The sequence below is a fragment of the Nothobranchius furzeri genome, chromosome 11, assembly GCF_043380555.1.
Source record: "Nothobranchius furzeri strain GRZ-AD chromosome 11, NfurGRZ-RIMD1, whole genome shotgun sequence".
Lineage (NCBI taxonomy): Eukaryota > Metazoa > Chordata > Actinopteri > Cyprinodontiformes > Nothobranchiidae > Nothobranchius > Nothobranchius furzeri.
This window is the reverse complement of record NC_091751.1, coordinates 61254571-61277969: the sequence shown is the minus strand read 5'-3', so window position 1 is coordinate 61277969 and position 23399 is coordinate 61254571. Positions and strand designations below refer to the sequence as shown.

Below are 23399 nucleotides of genomic sequence, written 5' to 3'. Positions count from 1 at the left end.
CACGCTGCCTTTTAAATGCCTGCACACTCCTCTAGGTCCAGTTTCAAAAGTTTATCGTCACTCCTAGAAGTGCAGTGCCTCGCTGTCAGCGGCCATCAGTTACGTTCTGTGCAGCCCGGTTGACACGTTTGACACGGAGAGCCTGCACGAAGTCTGCTTTTAGAAAAGCAGAGCTCTGCGTGCTTGTGTGGGTGTGCGGAAGAGACGCGGTGAGATTTCAAACAGAACAGATAGAAATATATCAAAGACAGCTTAATAGCTGTTTGAAAGCCACTTTCTTTGTCCCAGTTAAAATCAAGTTTCGAACTCTAAATATGTCAGCGTTTTCTTTCCCTTCACTTTTTTCCTGACAAATGACTGCACAGACCAGCTGTCAGACATAGAAGTAGCCTGAATTAAGTACTTTTTGACATGTCAGATCAAGCAATATGCATATTTATTTATTTATACACATGTTGCACAATTTTTATGTTTCTATTGAGGGTGTCATTTTGATCTGAAGTGGTTATTATTCTGTACTGTAACAATTAGAGTGGGTGACTCCTGTTCCTGCAGTTTTCATTGCTCTTTCCTTCACCCATCGTCCAAGTGATTACTTCTCTGTGCATATTGCTGTCACGTTGTCTGTTTGCTCACTCTTTAGCCCTGGCATCATTGTTTTGTGCCTTCAACACATCTGCCCTGCTGCATTAATGAAACCTACGTGTAAAAGCATGGCATTTTACTTTGTTTTCCACGTGCACCGTTGATATCAGTGCTGTTACCATTCCAGCTCAGCGAAAAGTTTTTGTGCTTGTTGCATTAAAGTGAGGGTCCTCTCAGATCATACAGTAATATTACGGTTGTGCTCCTTTTCTTCTGCCAAAAAAACCTTTATAAAAAAAAACATAAAAAAAGATGTAAGTCATCTTGTTTTTGCTTTAAAGACCAAGTTCACTTAGAACCCGTTCATTACTTGTTATTTTTTAAATATGATCAGTCACTCTGAGTTATACTGGCAGGATAAATGTTAAAATAATCTTCTACCCCTGATTCCTGGCTGCATCAACTGCCGCTACAAAATAAACGGAGTAATGCTCAGACTAGAAAAAGCCAGTGACATTTGCACATCATATGGTCAAATTAGCATTCGAGGACTCAGCTATATTGGCTTGCGACGGGGAAGGCTGTTGATTTCGTAGCTATGAAAGGGCAGAGCATGGGATTTTCTCAATGTCAAGGCACCTGGCCTCGCAAGGCGATGTCTTGTGAGACCAGGCGCCTTGCTTTACAAGGACACTGTCCTTCCTTGGTCAAAGAAAACGGTTGAATGGAACAGACTTGCATCACGTTACGTCACGTGACACGGGAGATAATGTTATATTTTATACGTATAAGTTTCAATATAAATAAATAACAAGACTTTTACTTTTAAAATTGTGTATATATTTGTTAAATTAAGTATGTAAGCAAGTTACTACCCGCTAGCCACCAAGGCCACAACTACTAAGCAACTAACCAACCATAGATAACTACTTTGGATAAAAAAAATAAAATAAAAAAAACATTTCAGATATCAGCCCAATAGCTCCAGTTATGGGCCATTCCCATCTGTACCGGGTTGGCCCGGGCCGGGTAGCCCCAGTCGGCCCCAGCCTGGCCCGGTTGATTCCACACATCCTTGTCTTAAGCCCATGTGGGCTGATTCTACCCACCAATCAGAGGCTTACTCTAATGGAAGGTGTGAATTTGCTGTCAGCAGTGGGTGTGTTGGCCCTGGTCGGCCTGAAGCAGACCCCCTCGAGAAGAGGGCTGAGAATGAGCCTTGGTTGGCCCGGAAAAATACCAGGCCACCCAGATATGTAAACAACCTACGCTACCCGGCCCGGGCCGACCCGGTACAGATGGGAACGGCCCATTAGTTTACTAACATTTAAACTTGAAATTTGCCCCCGAAGTAGCTACCGGCTTCTGAACATCCTTTTCAAAATGCAACGCTGTATTCTGGGAAATGTTTGACCAGGGCTAGGCTACAAAACACCTCCCGTGTATCCTTGCTCAGCTAGCTAAACATCCAACCAACGGAGAACAGACGCCTTGTTAGAACATGAACAATGGAACACACCTTGGCAATCCCTGATGACTTATCTCCTAGGCAACTGGGGTGGGACCAAGACATCAAGGCGAGGTTCCTTGGCATTGAGAAACACCCAATTTCTCGGCTAGTAGAAGCTAAATGTTAGCATTAGCAACTCCACAATACGGTAGAACTCCTTCCGGCTTGTGTTATTTGTGGAGATAAAACATTAATGTTGCAGAGGCTATCCAAGGCGAGATGTCAAAATATCAGGAAATAAATTGTAAATGGCCTTTATTTGTAAAGCGCCTACTTGGTGTTCTACAAGGTGATTCACAACACAATCAGTCATCCACACATTCACACAAACATTCACACGCAGGTGGGGATGAGCTACGATGTAACCACAGCTGCCCTGGGGCGCACTGACAGAGGCGAGGCTGCCGAGCACAGGCGCCACCGGTCCCTCCCACCACCAGCAGGCGAAGCAGGTTAAGTGTCTTGCCCAAGGACACAACAGCAGAATTCTCTGGTCGGAGCCGGGATTGAACCTGCAACCTTCCGATTACTGGACAACTCGTTCCACCTCCTGAGCAACTGCTGTCCTTGTCTGACTTCAAATCCTGCTGTCTGCTGCTCACCTCTGCTCTAGTTGTCTTCTAGCTCCTGAAACAGGAGCACCAGAGCTATTTTCCCACAGAGATCGACTCATATGGCATTCATTTATAGCCAAGAAATCTAGACCTACAGTAGTGAAAGCAAAATGATTTTGCTCTGCTTGTCGGTCAAACCACGCTTCATAGGAAACTTAGCAGGTCTACCATTGTGTCTTGCCAATCACTCTATCGGTTTGGTGGACGGGATTTTGCAATGGAGCGGAACAACTAAAATGGAGGCGACTCGTTTGATCAACTTTGGCACTATTTAGACTTGGGCCTATCTTTGAGTAAAGAGCAGATGTACTGAAGTCCTTTCTTTAGAAAAAGGATGTATTTGCATCTTTTTCAACCGTGTGGCCGACTGCCCCGTTGACTGACATCCGTAGCGGTGAGTGTTATGTTGTTCATAGTCCAAATAACATGTGGAGACAGTTTGAAAAACAGGGGTTAGGGTTAGGGTTAGATCTCGCTCCACGACTGAGCTCTGTCTATGGGTAGTGTCCAAACTATATTTTCACATTTATAGCATTGCTTGCCAGGGTAAAAGACCACTGAAAATGAGTGAACTTGGTCTTTAAATTGTCGGATTGATGTATATTTTTGTGACGCTCCAATTTGATACTCCCTGTTTAGATACTCTAGTACCACGTCTTCCTCATAAGGTAAAAACTGACCATTTATAATCAAAAGAATCACCAAATTCTTCATTACATGTGTAAAATGTCCCTATTTGCACCCAAACTTACCTATATTTTACAAAAAGCACTATGTGGGTCAGAATAAAATTTGCTAAATGAAGAGAACAAGAAGACAGTTGTTTTGTTGTATGCAGAGACCCTCTCTTTACCAGACAAACCTGTCATGTTTTTGCCACTTTTTCGTGTGCATGTTTTTCACCCTTCCACCACCATTGCCTGGTAACCAAATACTGAGAGAGAAAGATGAGTCTAGTGACGACATATTGCCTTCTATTCACTAATTATCACAATTATGACAATTACTGAATAATTTGTTGCCAGACAGCCAACATATACTTCTCTCTTGTTTCTCTCTGCCTGTCCCCCCTTGATAGGTACGACCCTGAATTCCTTGTGTGGAATCAAAATCAAGCCGAGCAAAGAATGACAAAGTAATCCTACTATTTATTTTTACATATGTGCGTTTTGTCTATCTATTTTACCTTTGTCTCATTCACTGAATCTCTCCATCTTTTCTATATGGCACCAGTATCTAATGCAGATTTTAATGTTAATGGCAGCATGACAGCATTTCACGTTTGTATTGTCACCCATTTATTGATCCAGTCAACAAGGTTCACTTTTATATTCTAACGTTTAGCTGAATTTTAGAAAGTAGATCAGGAATCAGTGCAAGACCAGGAAATCAGAAAAAGCCAATGCAGGTATTAACGGGCAGCCTCTGTTTTTGGGTGAGGCAATATTATTCATTCTCTCCTTTGACTTCTCATCTTTCCATTCATCCCTCCATCCATTATCTTCTTGTTGGTGAACTCATTCACTCGTTTGTGTTCATCGTCTTTTTGTGTCGGCTGTCTTTATGTGGCTGGCAAGTTTTATTTTAATGCCTGACTTTGATTTAACTTTTCATTTCCAACAGAGAGCAAAGAATGCTATACTTGAAAATGTAACTTCTGCTCAAAGTGGCGCTATCTATCCCTTAATGCTGCAGAGTATACAATAAGCCAGCCACATTTATAGTCTAGCTGTTATTGTTTAATAAAACAGTTTGCAAAGCTTTGGGATATGAAGCACATGTGAGTCGACCAGTAGCAGGAGCATGACCTTAGTAAAAACCGTTGGTATAAATCATGATGGAGGACATGCTGCTCAAATGCCATGGTATTTCTAGGAATGCAGTAGTGAACATGTCTTCAATCAACCAAGAATAGAATAGAATAGAACAGAATAGAATAGAATAGAGTAGACATTATTGATCCCACAGTGGGGAAATTAATTTGTTACTGCACTTAAAAGAATAATTTGAAGAAGAATAATAACAAAGGCACATGTATACACACACATAGGCAGTAAGCTAGTATTGTAACATTCGACCACTAAAAACCACAAGTAAGAAGTGAAAAACTTGGATTCCAGAACTTGGCAGCATACTGTAAGGGACACAGACAAACAATGTAAATCTGGTATTGCACAAGTATTGATCACATACTGAGTATTTCATTAGTGTTATTGCATACCGGGATAATGCCAGTACAGCTTAAACTGAGGAGTTATACACTCTTACAGCAGAGGGGATGAATGACCTACGATAGCGTTCTGTTTAACATCTGGGATGTCTCAGTCTGCCTCTGAAGGAGCTGTCCATGGTCTCCACAGTGGAATGCAGTGGGTGGGAGGTTTTTTTTTTATAATGGAGGTCATCTTCCCCAGCATCCTCCTTTTCATAAGAAGCAAGAAAATTCCCTTTCAAATCATTTATTGAATCAAGAATCTGCATAACTATCTTGCCATGTGAAAGGGCTTAACTAAACGTACTTTACACAACACTAAATCAAATTGTTAGCTTTTAAAAAAGAAGAGAACAAATTCTTATTGCTTGGGCAAAAGCATAAGTAGCACAGCTAGCCCAGCAGCCATTATAGGGAATTAGAAAAGTATTTTAAAACTCCCATGAGTGATTGCTTCTAAGTAAGGTAGTGACACATCCATTTTTCCATTTATTGTTTTTTGACCATGTGGCAGCCATTTAAGCCCAGATCACATTGTGTTTTGGCTGTTGCACAGGAATGCTCATGTCATATTGTGAGAACTCCAGAAAGGTGGCACATTAAACGGCCCAAGATTTCAGGGTGCCCAACTGCACAACGCCTTGCTCTAGCCGGACACGTTGCATCACGAGCACACACCCCAAAAAGCATACGTTACTAAAAGTTGACAGCTAACCAAATCAACAATGAAGAGAGAAAAAAGCACTGCTGTTAACACTTATTTTATTACACTCCAAACCAAACTCTAAAAAGAAGCGGTCCTCATGTTCTTGCGTGTAGCTACCATTGCTGCTAATGTTGCTATTTCTACTCTCGTATTGTACTCCCATCACTAGTTGTTTGGGTCACACCCTGGGTGTATTTTCATTGGTTTCATTGCATACGGGAGTCTTGGGTTTTCAGGCAATGCTTGAAGACTGTTGGAGGCTGACTTTGGTCCAGAGGGTGCTCAATAAAGTCACACTGGACGGCCACAGCCTTTCCAATCACCCCCGCGTTCACCGTTTTTTGTCACGATTCTGTTCACGATGAGAGATTTGTCTTGGAAGGCTGAAAAACGTTTGGTGCGGTGTGGGCATTAGTCGGATGATATTTGTGTAGTGTTGTTGCTGTGAGTTGATTTAACACAGAAAACTTTCTAGTTTAACTAAATGAAAGCTGTTTGTCCACAGCCCCTATAAGATAACTTTTTGTGCACCTGTGATCATTATTCCATAACATTAGTTAGTTTTTTTCCTGTCAGTAAGCTTATGAATCATCGTTGGCACATGGGCCTTCTTCACTGCAAATTTCTTAAAGGAGGGATGTGACAATACAGTTCAGGATAGGCTATAGAAAAAAAGAAAAGCCATATTTTTCCATGCATTAGCATTGTCTGAACTGATGTAGACACAAGGTCGTTGTTACCTCCTCCAGTAAGTATGCTAATGATACCTTAATAATTATAGTATTATGTGAAGTGCCTTGAGATGACTCTTGTCGTGATTTGACGCTATATAAATGAATTGAATTGAATTGAACTGAATTAATGCTTTAAAAGCTTCAAACAAATATAATTTAGCAGATTTGTCAAGCAACACATTGGCACAATCTAGCAAATGAAGGCACATTACAGTGAAGACAGCCTCTTGAGTACTCCAGTGCATTTCCTCCCTCAGGCTTCTGGTAATTTATGGAACCAATCCCGCTAACGCAAAGGAAGATTTGTGCTAAACAGGATTTGACCCGATCATATAAATGTCTCTTTTGATTTCATGCTCTTAAGCACTCTGATGTGTGTATTAGTTGTGCGTGCAATTTTTTTTTTTGTGCGTGTGTTTTTTGGACTGACCATCCATCTCTTCTCACCTCCCTGTAGGCCAGTCAACTACCTTACCACACTATAAAACACCACACACACAGGCTATTTCGTTTACATTATCTATAGATATTATCAGATGTTTTTTTAGCAATTTTATTTCCATTCGACACATTTGTAATACTAGTTGAACTTTGAGTAGATTGCAGTTGCAGCTAAAATGAATGTTCTTCCCCTTTAAGTGCTCCTATAGAGTAAAACTGATATTTATAGCTGATGGCTCAGGCTGTTCAGTTTATGGTTATTTCAGTGTACTTGGCTCACAAACTAAAGAAAAAAATACTTTAACCTGGTGATAATCCTGAGGCATTTATTTTAGAGTTAAAATTCTGAAATATTTATATTTTAAATAATAGAAATTATAACGTAATTTTATTACAGTCTAATGAAAAAATGTTTTGCAGTATTAAACAAAAGTAAGCTGAGTGACTCCAAACTGCAAATGACAATTTTAATCCAAAAACCAACCTGGCCCCGTGTGAGAAAGTAATTGCCCCCTAAACCTAATTACTGGTGGTAAACCTCTTGGCGACGACAACTGCTATCAAGTGTTTGTGATAACTGGTAATGATTCTCTCACATCACTGTGGAGGAAGTTTACCCTACTTGTTTTTTCCAGAGCCCTAACCCTTACCCTATGGTAAGCTCCTGATAATAACTTTTTGCTTTCCTTGACATTGGATGTGCTACTACTAGTTTACCCGCTTAACAATAGATCCACTAGGATACATGCAATAAAGTTTATATCTCACCAAATAAAATATTTACTAAGCAATCACAATGTAACCATAGACACATTGCTGTGTGCGTGTGTGTGTGTGTGTGTGTGTGTGTGTGTGTGTGTGTGTGTGTGTGTGTGTGTGTGTGTGTGTGTGTGTGTGTGTGTGTGTGTGTGTTGTCCTCTGCAGGCTTACTCCATGTTATCTCTCATTTTCTTTTTGAGGATGAGTCATCAGAAGCATCTTTATTTCCCCCAGTGTAACTTCTCAATGGGAATACACACACACACACACACACACACACACACACACACACACACGATTCATGTAGTTCATCCACCAGTTTCAAATATATCTGTTCCTCAAAAACCATGACTCATATGAAGTCCTATCAGCCACCTCACAGTGCTTTTCCTCACCGCCTGAATACATTGTTAATATATTTTCTTTTTATTAATTTATCAGGTTTTATTGCCGCTTTGCTCTGAGCCTGGCATCTTGTATTGTAGTGTAAATGGTTTGGCTGTTAGTGATGCTATTATATGCAGGAGCTCATAGGCTAGGCAGGTGGAGGTGAGAGATTGTCTTGTTAACAAGTTCAATTCAATTCAATTCAAGTTTATTTATATAGCGCCAAATCACGACAAGAGTCGTCTCAAGGCACTTCACACAATTAATATTCCAATTCACAGTTCATTAAACCAATCAGAAATAATGTTTCCTATATAAGGAACCCAGCAAATTGCATCAAGTCACTGGCGAGTGTCAGTGACTATACAGCAATCCTCATACTAAGCAAGCATGCAGCGACAGTGGAGAGAAAAACTCCCTGTTAACAGGAAGAAACCTCCAGAGAATCATGGCTCAGTATAAGCAGCCATCCTCCACGACTCACTGGGGATCGAGAAGACAGAGCAGACACACACACACACACACACACACACACACACACACACACACAACTGAGCAGTCATACCTTACATGTGTGAGCAGTTGCTTTGGAACAAAGCCGGTTGATGGATAGGTGGTACTTTGCACCAGTCCAGGTTATTTTCTGGGCTTTTATTTTATACATGTAACCCATCTAGTAACTTTTAAACCTGTGAGCTGACTGGTGCATTTTCAGAACCGCTTTGGAATCAGGTGTAAATGTAAATGCTCTGTGGCATTTTTTATTTCCTATCTTTAAAAGAGTACAAATAACTTTTGCCCCGGTTCACAGATGGCTCTGCAGTGTTTGTTCATTGTTCTGTGATGCTGTCACACAGAGTTTGGGACCAGAAGCATTCTATTGTATTGTTTTTGTTTTTTTACACGATGCAGAAACGCACATATACAGAAGAGGCACGATGAAAAGATGCACAGCTTCAGGCTAGCGTTAGTGAATGAATAAATTATTACAGAGCAGCTTTGTGAGGCAAAAGACACGCAGGACAGAGGACGAGCTTTGAGAGTCATGCTGTTCAAAATTTGCACACAATTATGAAGCTTGTTAAAAAAAGCATTACTTAATTTCTTTAGGAATAGTTCAGATCTTTTGAGACGTGTTTCTGTGGAACGACTGGATTTAACCTGTAAATACAAATGGTTTAGCCTCAATCACGGTCACCTGTAGTCTCACAGATTCTTACTTTTCAGCCATTCTTCTGACATGTGTCATTGCTTGTCAAACACCAGTTTTTATGTATGTTCCACCTTGTTGCACCTGGTGCAAAAGAGCTTTCTACTTTCCATGTAATGTCCTGGATTTGGACATGTTTTCATCTTTAATGTAAAACAAGTAAAGCTTGGTAAGAGACAGGGATGGCAGGCCAAACATGTCTAAAAGTTGTTGTGATTAGTGAGAAATTGCATTTACAAGCTAAATTTGAAGGTATTTGGTTGTATTTAGAGTAACTTTCTGGAGGGACTGGTTATGAAAAGTTTATTATGTGCATATTAAAACTGGTCTCACTTCAACCAGCTGTTAGTTTATCAATCAGATCAGAACACATCTCTGTTGTTTTTTAACTGAGGTCATAAAAAGGGTATCTTATTGTTTTTAACCTTTCTATATGAACACATCAAAGATCTGAGTGATGTCTGGCCACCGCTGTGCTGATGGTGTTTCTGTTTTAACTTGTGATAAATTAGAGCTGAAAAGCTCTTTTCCATTTTCCTTTAACTGGTGTGAAAAACATCCGTGGGCACATGAGAAAGATCTCTATCAGCGGCTGTAGGAGTTCAGATAATTACATATATTTGTGCGTCAACAAAGAAACTAAAAGGAACTGAATATTTAAACCACCCAGTAGTTGTAAAACAGATCCCAGACTGCAAATCCAGAGTCTAATTAATACATTCAGGTAGAGAGATACTCTGAGAAGACATTAAGAAAGAAAGAAAGAAAGAAAGAAAGAAAGAAAGAAAGAAAGAAAGAAAGAAAGACAGACAGACAGACAGACAGACAGACAGAAAGAAAAAGCACTACAAGTTTTCCAAGAAATTACACTAAAAATAGACAGAAATTTTATGTAAATCTGTAAGTTTGGCCGTTTTGACTTTACGTCTGTGGGTACACTAGAAAAGAAAACTGCCGTAGGGCTTAACAGCAGGTGGTTAAAACTTTCCAGAACGTCAGCAGAGCTCCTTTACTGAGCATCAGAGATATGAAAACCCAAAGGGTGCAGAAAGACAAAACCCACCCTGCATGGACGTAATTTTCACTTTAGAAGTGTGTGTGTGTGTGTGTGTGTGGGGGGGGGGGGGGGGGGGGGGGGGGGGGGGTTTACAGCATGTTCTAATGGGAAACAGGCTTCAACACAAACGGTTGTTTTCCGCTTGGTCCTCAACCAGTGTCACATTAATATAGCGTAATATTGTTTTTGGATGGTAAAAAGTGCAGGGGTCAAAACTTGACTTTGGAAAAGTGTGTGTGTGTGGGTGGGGGGGGGGCATGTCCCCCCTGTCCCCCCCAAAATTACGTCCATGCCACCCTGAACACAGCCTGTTCTCCCAGAACAGAAGCTTCTGCATCTGCAACGTCGGCATGCTTGACAAGTGATTCGCTTTTATGTCTGTGAGTACAATAGAAGTTCCTGTATTTTTTTAATGAAATGGATTTAAAATCTTGTTATTGCAGATGTGTCAAGATAGTTTCCTTTGCAGTTTCTGTGCCTTGAATTAAAAACATGAAAACAGGAAATGGAAAAAATATTAATAATAACCATTGAAACATTGCAGTAGAGTGGATACAGAAGTCTGACATACATTATAATTTTACTTATAAACCTATATGAAATAAAATACCTTAACTGTAAATGATCCAGGAGTTGTAGAAACAGAATAATGTTTAATTTTTTTTTAAAGTTAATCAGTAAATATAAAATGTATAGAACTGAATGAGTAGTGATTTATATTTAGATCAAAAATTGCTCGCAGGATAAATAAATAATCATTGGTAATTATTGCCACTGGTGCAAACAAGTTATTTCTGTGTAAAATCAATGACTAATGCATTCAGATCTCAGCAGAAGATAGGTGTTAACTTTCTGAGCGCTGCAGCACATTAACTCTCTTGCAGACAAGTCTGCTCCCAAAGTGAAATTGAACTGGAGCTTGTAAGTAAATATCAAGTAATTTAATGGCCTTCACATGACTACCGGTAATACGTTTCAAATTGATCGTGTCACACAGTGAGGGATTTTAACCTTGATTGACAGCTGTCGTTACAGGAAGTCAATCTCCAGACAGCTATAAGACAATGTAACAGCATCCAGCGCAAATGAGATATGCTGGTGTGCACAATGGCTTATTTGTGTGTCTGTTCAATTGTGCATGCAGCAGTTATTAACTTTGGTTATGCAGTGAAATACTTCAACTTCACTTCAGCTTAATATAAATAATAAGTTTCTCATGGAAGGTCCAGACATAAGCATTACAAAATAAAAGGCTTGCGCTACTGGACCTAGACTTCCCGAGCAGAGTTCTTAATGCATCATTATATGCTACTTTAAGCCTCTGCGAGCTGGCATTCTTACGCAACAAAGGCTCAGTAGCATATACAAAGGTGTGCCGTAGGTTCTAAAAAGGTGGATTTTTACATTATTATAACGTATGGGACATTTTCTGACCAAAATTTTGGCCTAGGCATGCAAATGTCATCACCATCACCGAGCTGATCTGTGATAATGGGGCCCAAATATTTAGCTTTGTCACAGACACTTATCTTCTTGTCAACCAAGTCTGGAAAACAAAAATCTTCATCTCCTTTTGTCAAATCATCACAAAACTCGTTTTTGCATTAAACTGCTCATCATACCCATAATCAGAGCACGTGTTCGGCAGCTGCTGAAAACCAGCACTGCTGGGAGAAAGGATGGCCAAGGATGGCCAAGTCATCGTCATACATGAAATGATCAATCTGATTTTTACCAATCTGTCACGATTGCGGATGGTAGGACCCAAAAAGCAGAACCCAGGATGACAAGAGGCAGAAGGAGGTTCAAAGTAAAAATCCTTTTATTTTAGGATAAAGAACAAAGGTAATCCGAGGCAGCGAGCCAAAGTCCAAAACGTCCTGGGGAACAGGAACACCCAAAGCTCTTCTTAGAGCACAAAAAAACCTGGAGACAAAAGTTCATACAGAGCACGAGCAACACTGACAACATACAACAATGAACCGACACCAGACACAGACAAGACAGAGCTTATATACACAGGGAGAAGTGATTAGGGAAAATGGCGGCAGGTGTGTGAAGTGAGAGCTGGAGGGAAGACAGGTGAACCTAATAATCAAAATGGGCAAACAGAAACAGAGGAGGGCCAAATAAACCTAAGAAACTCTAAGACACCAAAACTAAACCTAAAGGCTGCGGGAAGGACTAACACACACACCATCACACACACAAATGCACTAATATAAACAGGAATGGGGAATGGACAAGCACACACACACACAGAACTACACACACACACACACACACACACACACACACACACACACACACACACACACACACACACACACAAACTACACCCACACCCACACACAAACACTGAGCAGGGGACTGAATCTCACACACACGTCGAGCTGGGGACAAAGAAGCTGGGGACTACAAGGACACAGAATGTAAATGAGACCTGGAGGACCTGGGGATGAATGAGATAACACAAGACCTGGGAGGAATAGACTTAAAGGACTACCAACATAAGACACATAATGGACAAAGACAAAGGACAAATGAGGGCGCTATCAGACACAAAAGGTGGAATCTAAAGAGGGATGGAGGACATAAGGAGACACATGGGGAAGACACAGACGCAGACCATGACACAATCATACATTCAGTTTTACAGTTCTTGAGTTGATTTGACAAATCATGCATGTAGAGGTTGAACAGAGCCCCCCCGAGCACCCCATTATTAACACCAAAGGAGGCTGATATGGTATTGCCCCATTTAACTTGCATTTCCTGATTAGAATACCAGTATACCTGAATTCTTACAATGCTATCTTTCACTTAATTTACAAAAAAACTTAGTGGTTGACCCGATCAAACGCCTTAGATGCACCAATAAACCCCATCATCCCTGAGGAGTTCTGTCTTAAATTAAACTGAGCTGCCTCCTTCAGGCCATAGATACAAAGATCTGTTCCCAGCTTGGATGTAAAACCAAACTGGTTGTGTGTTGTTGTGTGACACAGTCGATCAAGCAATATCTTTTCTAAACCCTTAGAAATAACACTAGATAAGGCTTGTAGTTATCCAGTCTTTCAAGTTCCGCTTTGTTTTTATGACGGGCACTAAAGTAACAGACAATAAAGAATCAGGCAGCAGACAATGGGCCCAGGGAAGCACAGGGCAAGGAGTACAGCAGTCCTTGGTCGTGCAAACTACAGATGTTCTGCTGAGATGTTATCTAAGCCTGTTGTCTTGTTAGACAAGTGTGCTATTGCTTGTGACACTGCACAACGAGTGATAACCACAGCATCCATGCTAGTGATATTTCCCACCTCATAGAGTCACTTTTAACACAGGTAAACAAGTCAGAGTAATGTCTCCATGGATCAGCTACATTATCAACCCCAGAGATCCCTTCTATGGCACTGGGCAGTACTTTATTAGACCTGTTCAAAGCCCTCACCTCATTCCAGAAGCCCATAGCATTATTGGATAAAAGCTTTTCAGCCATAGAGGCTGCTCTCAAGTTCTATTTATATTTTGCAATGTAGAGAATGGCATTCATACCTTGCTCTGGTGAGCTTCTTATACTCCGGGACAGACCCTGCTCTGGGCCTCTCTGCTTGCACGTTTGCCTGATGTGCTTGCTTTGCTTCTGCCTGATGTGCTGCCACATGCTTGTTCCATCCCGGCTTGACGTTTTTAGCCTTCACACACGTAAGGTATGACCTGCTGTCATAAAAATCAGCAACAATGTTTTCATACATTACACAAAGGTCCTTTGAGTGAGAGGTTTCATTACAATTGATCCGTGCACATAATTAAATGTATGGGTACATTACTCAACCCTCTGGAGGCAGGCGTTGCAGATTTGCAACAGTTAAAACCTACCTACCGGGTTACTCCACATATGTATTTCATGAGCATTTTTTAACTCAGAAGTATCCCTGAAGGACTTAGTTGTTCATCCATTTATCAAAACTTATTTTGAGCCTGAGAGGGTTAACTCAGTATCTGTTTTCAAGCAATATGCCACAAGATCTTTCTGACAGTCTGGTCCATTGTTTACTTTTTTGACCACCTCAGGAAGACCTCTGATTTTCAGCTGCACGGCAGCTAATTTGCTCGTGGTTATGTTTAAACCCACATGCAACCTTTGAAGTAAAAATACTTCCATAAATGTAAAATCAAGGATGCATAGCATTAAACAAAATCATTCAATCACCTATGTGTACAGTGGGGCAAAAACCTGTAGTTGTGCAGGTTCTCTCACTTAAAAAGATGAGAGACGCCTGTAATTTTCATCCTAGGTGGATCTCATCTATGAGAGAAAAAAAAATTCCAGAAAATCAGAAATCAGAAATTTTTTAAAGAATTTATTACCAAATTATGGTGGAAAATAATTGTTTACTCTCCTACAAACACACAATATTTCTGACTCTCACAGACCTGTAACTTCTGTAAGCGGCTTCTCTGTCCTCCACCCGTTACCTGTATTATTGGCACCCATTGGAACTCGTTATCAGTATAAAAGACACCTGTTCACAACCTCAGTCACACTCCAAACTATGGCTGAGACCAAGGAGCTGTCAAAAGACACCAGAAACAAAATTGTAGATCTGCACCAAGCTAGGAAGACTTAATCTGAAATAGGTAAGCAACTGGATGGGAAGAAATCAACTGTGGGAGCATTTTTTAGAAAGTGGAAGACATACAAGACCACTGATAATCTCCCTTACTCAGGGGCTCCATGCAAGATCTCACCCTGTGGGGTCAAAATGATCACAAGAGCAGTGGGCAAAAATCCCAGAACTACACGGGGGACCTAGTGGATGACCTGTAGAGAGCTGGGACAGAGAGCAGACCCGTCTGAAGTTTGCTAGAGAGCATTTGTAGGATCCAGAAGAGGATTGGGAGACTGGTCAGATGAAACCAAAATAGAACTCGTCGTATTTGGAAGAGAACGAATGCTGAGCTGCATCCAAAGAACACCTTATCTACTTCAAAGCACGGGGGTGGAAACATCATGCTTTGGGGCTGTTTTTCTGCCAAAAGACCAGGGCGACTGATCCATGTAAAGGAAAGAATGAATGGGGCCATGTATTGTCAGAATTTAAGTGAAAACCTCCTTCCATTCATAAGGGTGTTGAAGATGAAACGTGGCTAGGTCTTTGAGCATGACAAAAGTCCCAAACACACCACCCAGGAAACGAAGGAGTGGCTTCGTAAGAAGTATTTCAAGATCCTGGAGTGGCCTAGCCAGTCTCCAGATCTCACCCCGATAGAAAATCATTGGGGGGAGTTGAAAGTCCGTGTTGCCGAGCAACAGCCCCAAAGCATCACTGCTCTAGAGGAGATCTGCATGTGTGTGAAAACCTTGTGAAGATTTACAGAAAACATTTGACCTCTGTCATTGCCAACAAAGGGTATACAACAAAGTATTGAGATGGACTTTAGTTATTGATAAAATACTTGTTTTTCATCATATTTAGTAAAACATTTCTTTAAAAATGAGACAACGTAATTTTCACGATTTTCTCAATATTCAAAAGCTGTTAATCAAATTTTTAGAAGAATTTACATGCAAACGTGTGCATTTTCTTTTCTTTGGGTGCAATTCAAAGGCCAACCACTAGTTGGCAGCAGTGTGCAATGGTTTTGGTTTGCACCCTTGAAATGTAAATGCCTTTATTATGGTTCAGATACCTCACGTTAAACATGTTACGTGTCAGTTTGGACAGCTTTTTGAAATTTCCTACAATAAATTCAGTCTAAAAAATTGCTAACATTGTCTGGCTGAATTTATCGCAATATATTGTGATATGTATCGTCTCCCCTGTATCGTGATACGTATTGTACTGCCAGAATTTCACCAGTACACATCCCTAATGCATATATGTATAAATGTGTGTGTGTGTTATGTCGATCTGTTTATAGGCTTTCAGTTACCTAGTGATATGATTATTGAAGAAAGCACAGCCATTAGGTTTTTCAGTTTATATGATATTACAGGAGCTTTTTGATGGTTTGCCCTTATATCCAATTTATATACCACAGAGTTAAAATAGACAAACGCACACACAGACACACACACACACACACACACACACACACACACACACGTATGTGTGTGTGTGTGTGTGTGTGTGTGTGAGCTCACTCAGGCGCAACATTAGATGCCTTATCAGCCTATTAACTTACAGGGTGACCTACAAGGATGTGCCATCTTTAATAATATCCCATAGAGCCAGATGCTTCCATTGAATCTCCTTAGCAGACATTTATTATGGCCCTGGAAGGGTTTTAGTGGTTGTTCTTCAAAGCAGGTGGGACTTGAATGAGAGACGCTGGTACATAAAGTAGTTTAAATCAGAGTTGTTTAAAAGAAAAAAAAGAAAATCCTTCGAAATTATTCTATTCACAGTTTTTCAAAAAGGCAGTTTATCCCATCAGCCCCATTATAAAATTTAGAGACAAAAGCGTTCTAATCCTGGCTCCACTGCTCAGCCTTTGATGGCCGCGTGTGCATGCAAGTCAATGAGTGTTCACATGCCAGTGTGTCAGACTGCTATGAGAGGGCACAGTAGTGTGTGTGTGTGTGTGTGTGTGTGTGTGTGTGTGTGTGTGTGTGTGTGTGTGTGTGTGTAAGTCAGTGCTGTTTAAAGTTTCATGCTATCCTACGGCAAAAAAAGTGTGTGTGTGTGCCCACGTGCCTATTTTAAATTCCACTGAATAGAAATAATCTCCATGGGCATGTTAGGCTGTTGCTGCATCAAGAAGAGGATACATCAAAGAGAAACAAGTTCCCCTGCACAGCGGCGCAAACAGTGTGTCTCTATGAAGCCCAGACGTCTCTCTGCTGTCAGAATGATTCAAATCAAAGAGGGGAAAAATGCAGATGGAAAGGAAGATTTAGTGGTGGAGAATGTATCAAAAGCAGCAGAGCATGGTACAACTAATCTGTCGCAAAATTAGTAACCAAGAAGTAGCATCAGCTGAAAATGTTGAGCGTGGGAATAAAACTTTGGAAAGATCTGGTCCCAGTCTCTGTTGGTCTCATCTATATCCTGATATTCCCACCCAACCTGATGCTTGGATCTGTCACCACCACTTCAATTTTATCCACATTATTGTATATAATTATACCTGTGTGTGTGTGTGTGTGTGTGTGTGTGTGTGTGTGTGTGTGTGTGTGTGTGTGTGTGTGTGTGTGTGTGTGTGTGTGTGTACACTTCTCAGTCTCCATCAAAATACATCATATTATCTCTCTCTCGCTGTCTTTCTCTCTGTGCGTCTGCAGGGAGTTTGGCTGGAGGGATCCAGAGCTGCCAGAGGTAATCCAGATGTTGCAGCATCAGTTTCCATCAGTCCAGTCCAACGCTGCTGCCTACCTTCAGCATCTCTGCTTTGGAGACAACAAGATCAAATCTGAGGTACTGCTAGTTGCAAGGAAACCACTCAGGAGAGAGAACTCTACTTTAGAGAGATAAACATGTTTCATGTTGCCTGCTGGTGGTGATCGGAGGGACCGGTGGCGCCAGTGCTCGGCAGCCTCGCCTCTGTCAGTGCGCCCCAGGGCAGCTGTGGCTACATCGTAGCTCATCCCCACCAGTGTGTGAATGTGTGTGTGAATGGGTGAATGACTGGTTGTGTTGTAAAGCGCCTTGGGGGGGTTCCAGGACTCTAGTAGGCGCTATATCAAATACAGGCCATTTATATGTTGGGATTCTACATCACAACATATTATCCTTTAGCGAGTAGTAACACTCAGGCGTATTTTTTTGGGAACTTAGGAGTAAACAAAAAAGGTTTCACAAGATTTGCAATAAGACGTTATGTTTCCATAATATTTTAATGAATCACCTATTTTTTTACCAGTTGATGTGATTCCTCAAGGCTTTCTGTTATTTTACACTGAAAAACTTCTAAATACAATATCATAGTATTTTTAATTTTGCAACCAAATGCAGAGTACATGTTATTAACCAATGAACATCAAGGTTTTTTGATGAAATTCTCCCATTTAGTGATGGAACTCATTTAATAACCTTAATACATTTTTATTAGTTAGACCTCCTTAAACAATCGTTTTTTTTAATAACTCAAGCTTGAGGCAAACAACAATGAAAAATTCAGCTGTTTTACAGCCGCAGGTTGTGGTTCTGTGTCTCAACATGTCTGAAGTGGGATGAGTCCACCTGAACACCATTACTTTTGCTTGATAGGTTTTAGTCGAAATCATCAATGAAGAAAATTGGGTTTAGACACTGGATTTTTAATTGTTTTCTTCATTTGAACCACATCAACAACAGGGAAATGATGCAGTATTTGATTTAAAAAAGAAAAGAATGGAAAAAAGGAATTCTACCTTTTGAGGCTTAGCCTATTGCTAATCATTGTCTCTGCTCCTGCTGCTTCCTAAATAATCAAAAACTATTCTTAGGTTTATTTTAGGAGTAGTTTTATTGATTTGCAACACCCAGGTCCCTTGTTACGTAACACAAAGCAGTAATATTCCTGCCCATAGAGGACCTGTGCACCACAGGCCATACCTTTCTATAGGTCTAGATACAAAGTTAGCAAATGTAATAAAAATATAAAATAAGTCTGCATGTAAAGTTGTAAAGAAGGACCCACCCCAGCTATTCTAAAAACAGACCAAATACGCAGAATTCCTAATATCTAATAAATAGCCAAAAAATATTATTTAAAGATTTTATTAAATGCTATTTTAGGTTGGCATTGCTACAACACAGGAGATTATTTATAAAATCTCTCATTGCGTTTTCGTTCCTGCAGTATAACACCTACAGGCTATACTCCTGCACGGACTGTGCCCAGACATTGAACAGGCAGGTTATAAATCCGTACACTTTCGAATCGCTTTATTGCAATGCTGCTGTTATCTTTAGCACAGACACTTGCAATATGTCAAGTTGTTATTTAGCTCGTGTCACATAGCCTGAAGGGTGGAGGATTCGTCTCTATTCAAAGGCAACTCCATCCAGCCTGCGCGAGCTCTGCTTTACTCCGCATCAGATCAGATGAACTCCTCAGTAGGTGCATTTCACCCAACTCTGATCCTAGCCTTATTCCTGTGCTCTCTTTATTCGTCCTCTAGAGAAATCACCCCTCAATGTCCTGCAGGAAACCGCTCCATCTGTCTCCTCCACGTCATCTCGGTTCAGCTCAGTTTGGCTGTATTAGTCCTTATGGAGACGATGGATTTGAGGGCAAACCAGGCTCTGCAAGCAGCAGTCAGCCAACAGGCACTGAGAATAGAGAGAGATAAGATGAGAAAGAAGATGGATGAATTGTGTTGTTGTGTAGAGCATGGCTGTCAAAACCACACCCTGTAGGCTAAACGTTGTGCTGTCCCTGAGGGAGATGCTCGGACGGTGGGAGAATATGAGGGATGTGTATGACCTATTGCTTGATCAGTCTTCCAGCAAGCATTGTAATTTCAGCAATATGTCTTTTATCTAACAAATCGAAACTCTAAAGCACACAAACTATATATTTATACCCCAATCTTTACAGCTATTGCATTCCTGCAGCCCTGGATCTGTGCATTGCTGTCACTTAAAGGAGGTTTGGGCCCAGTCTGATCCGAACCTATTAATACTGTCATGACTCTGCATGCTTTTCTAACAATTTACCAAGATGCCATGAAGCTGCTACAGAAGGTCTGACTCTTTTCTTCACTGCTATCACATCAATTGACCCATTTAGCATCACTGAAATGCAGATATTTACCAGCTAAAATCAACTTTAATAAAAAATCTTTCTTTAAATCAAACACACTATTACCTCCACTAAATTACCATAGCATGGTTAGCTAGCAAATGCAAAATGAAAGAATACATCGATACAGCATTTTCTTTTTTTTCTATTGAATACTCACATCTGAGTAATTGCCAAAGCACAGAATACATAGATGGATATACTGTAAATACTAATGAATGCACTTTTGCCTACCCTCAAAAATTATCAGCAAATGCTATTGTGTTATTGCTCTCGTGTTACATCTGGAGGCGCCACTAAATGGCATATCTGGTCCTTTTCAGAGTGGAACAATGTAAATGTCAGATGCTGGTGCTGAATTGTCTGAACAGTTTTGCTATTCATATGTGACTTGAAAACTGAGTGTAGTGTTTTAGGGACCTGGTATGACAGAAGAGAGGTGGTGCATGAAATCTTCTTCATATCCTTTGATTTGGTGAACTAAATTATATCTTTGAGATAAAGCTAATTAGGGCATCCGTCTGTTGCTATCTCTCCATCACAGTACTATAACATTACACCGCCTTTCTCCTTAACGATCTTATCAGTACGTACCGCTGTAGTAAGGTGCTTTGAGTAGGCCTACTGGAGCATTGGAAAAATTGGTGCCTCCTTGTGTACTGCATAAGCTTTAAGTCTCAGCCCAATCGTGTGAACAAGTAAAACATTGTCCTGACTGTAATAAATAACATCTCTGTATAATTTTAGTAGGAGGTACTTATGTTGGTTCACATAGTTCTTCCCTCACTGCTGCATTTTTACATTTAGCTGTAAAAAGTAATGCTCGTCTTTTTAAAAACCTCACAGATTATGGGAATAAGGCAAAACTTTCAATCCCATATCCTAAATCTATGGACAAAGATTGTAGCTTTCTTTTATGCAAAAAAGTAGAGAGAGATGCATTGTCTATTTTTGTAAATGTCAATAATTCACTTACATCGAGCCACCAAACAGAGATTGATGATGATCTTTTAAAGCAAATTATCCAGATTCCATAGCAGCCAATGCTCTCTTTGCTTTTGTTAAAATAATAGAAGGTCAAGATTCCTGTCAGTCACAGCCAGCTGAATCAGCCTTGAGACCAAACTACTAATGACCTATCCGTTTTTCAATGCAAGCTCTTGTAAATCGTAACCCTTGATTACTGTTGAAACCATGTTTCAGATAATACTAAGATGCAACCATGAGAGTAATAGCTTGTTATTTTTTAAGTTATGTAAAGGAAACTGTATTTAAAGGTAACATATATGGGGAAAAAAAAGCTCCTGTATTTTAAAAGTATTCTATAGCAATTGGAGGTCGGTTGCCATGTCAACTGAGATGAAGTGGTTGTTATCCTGCTGGTAGTATTTTAAAGTAGACTGCATTGTGAGTTTTTCATTGTATATTACAATTAGGAATATTTTCAACAATGCTTTTCCAGGGTGAGATTTTCAGGCTCTGCAATACATCAATATAAGTCTGCATGCTGTTGTTCTTTTGTCTGAAATACCAAAGCAGCAGAATGCAATCACAAATGTGGAGTTGCTCTGAAGTCTCCTGCATGAGAAATCCCTCTTTCTTGTTTAATGGGGAGCAGCCGGTCTGGCCCACACTTTCTATTAGTCTAGACTGATGAAAGTGGGGAGGGCTGTAACTCTCTCTCTCTCTCTCTCTCTCTCTCTCTCTCTCTCTCTCTCTCTCTCTCTCTCTCTCTCTCTCTCTCTCTCTCTCTCTGTGTGTGTGTCTCTGTCTCTCTTTCTCTATCTCTCTCTCTCTGTCTCTCTCTCTCTCTCTCTCTCTCTCTCTCTCTCTCTGTCTGTCTCTCTCTCTCTCTCTCTCTCTCTCTCTGTGTGTGTGTGTGTCTCTGTCTCTCTTTCTCTATTTCTCTCTCTCTGTCTCTCTCTCTCTCTCTCTCTCTCTCTCTCTCTCTCTCTCTCTCTCTTTCTCGACTCTTTGCCTACCTGTGTCAGAGGGAGGACAAGGACTAATAGACGTGGTGTCTAGAACTGCAGCCTTCAGGTTACAGACAGCTCAGAAGCTTCTTTATGGTGACAGACTCTGCTGGCTCCCCCTGGCTCATCTCCTGCTGCAGAAGGTTGGTGGGCTTGGGCTGAACAAACACCTGTTCCTGTTGAAACGGAAGGTGTTAGATCTGTCAAGGATTAGTCCGTTCTACTCGTCAGTGCTGGACACTTTTAAACTGCTGACGGTTTCCGGAGCGCCTGACACGGGACCAGGGACATGGTTGCTACAAGAACCCTTGTTTGACAATGACTTCTTCTCTCAAGCTGGCATTTTAACTTCGTCTGCGTTGAAAGTGAAGTTCAGTGATGCTGGGATTGTAAAGTTTGGTCACTTACTGAACATCCCGGCTAGAACCCTTGGTGAGTGGGTGGATGTGAGGTCCACCAGAGTGATGGAGAGAGTGGTGGAGGCGGTACGGAGGTCCTTGTTTGTGTCGCAGAGAGCCTTCGTTGAGACTTGTACTCTATCTGACCAATGGGACGATGACAGTGAGTACGTTTTTCCATCTCTGGAGGTTAAAGCAGCTGGTGAGGGTTGGCAGGAAGAGAGTGGATCATTGCTGAACCAGAACACTCCAGTGTTGGGCTCCTTCCAGTCTTGTGGGAAGAAACAGATCTATCAAACTTGTGTGAAGGTTATCAATAGGCGCTCTTTGTTGGGAGTCAAGGAGTCGAGGTGGACTCAGGTGTTTGCTGCGGACCGTGCCCCTGGAGGCAGCTGGAGGAGTTTGTTTAAGTCTCCAGTGGAAAAAAGGATGGCAGACCTCCAGTGGAGGATCATACATGGAGCTTTATCTACGAACAGACAGAGCCCGCTTTGATCCAAGCACCGGGGAGGGATGTCCTTTCTGTAACCAAACAGAGACCCTAGAGCATCTAGTGGTAGCATGTTCTAGATTTTCAGGGATGTTTAAGGTTTTAGAACAGTGGGTTAGTGCTCTGGGGGAGGCTTTTACCCTACCCTTATTTGTTTTTAGGCCCAAGTACAATGTCAGAAAAAAATGGACTATATTGTTAATTAACTTTTTATTTGCCAGTGCAAAACTAGCCATCTGGAAAACCAGGAAAAACCAGATGCTGGGACAGAGCTGGACTGATGCTGAGCGGAGCCTGAAGGGCCTGGTGGAAGCTCGCTTAAAGATCGAACACGCTTTTTATGAACTTACTGGGAACCTGGACCTCTTTAGAGCGGTGTGGGGGATCGGGCAGGTGCTCTGTCTGCTGGATGGACAGGGCTCCCTAAAGATCAACTTCTAAACTGGTTTATTAGTTTTCCTGGTTTTAATAGTGGAAAACAAGTTTCAGTCATTGACGCTGATTGTTGATTTGTAAAGAAAAATAAATAATTTAAAAGTCAAGTCTCTCTCCTCTCTCTTCTCTCTCTCTCTATCTATCTATCTCTCTCTCTCA

General features: G+C 41.0%; 1 protein-coding gene across 12 annotated transcripts in view; it reads left to right on the top strand.

Moving 5' to 3' along the window:
• Positions 1-23399, top strand: part of ctnnd2b (catenin (cadherin-associated protein), delta 2b) — a 225541-nt gene that overhangs the window by 146862 nt on the left and 55280 nt on the right. For 9 of the 12 annotated variants that reach the window (XM_054735870.2, XM_054735815.2, XM_054735767.2 and 6 more), the window contains 2 exons: positions 3788-3844; positions 17501-17633. In XM_054735870.2, the coding sequence (XP_054591845.1) occupies positions 3788-3844; positions 17501-17633 (190 nt within the window). The remainder of the gene's footprint in view (positions 1-3787; positions 3845-17500; positions 17634-23399) is intronic. The other 3 variants (XM_054735967.2, XM_054735916.2, XM_054736039.2) reach the window with 1 other exon arrangement.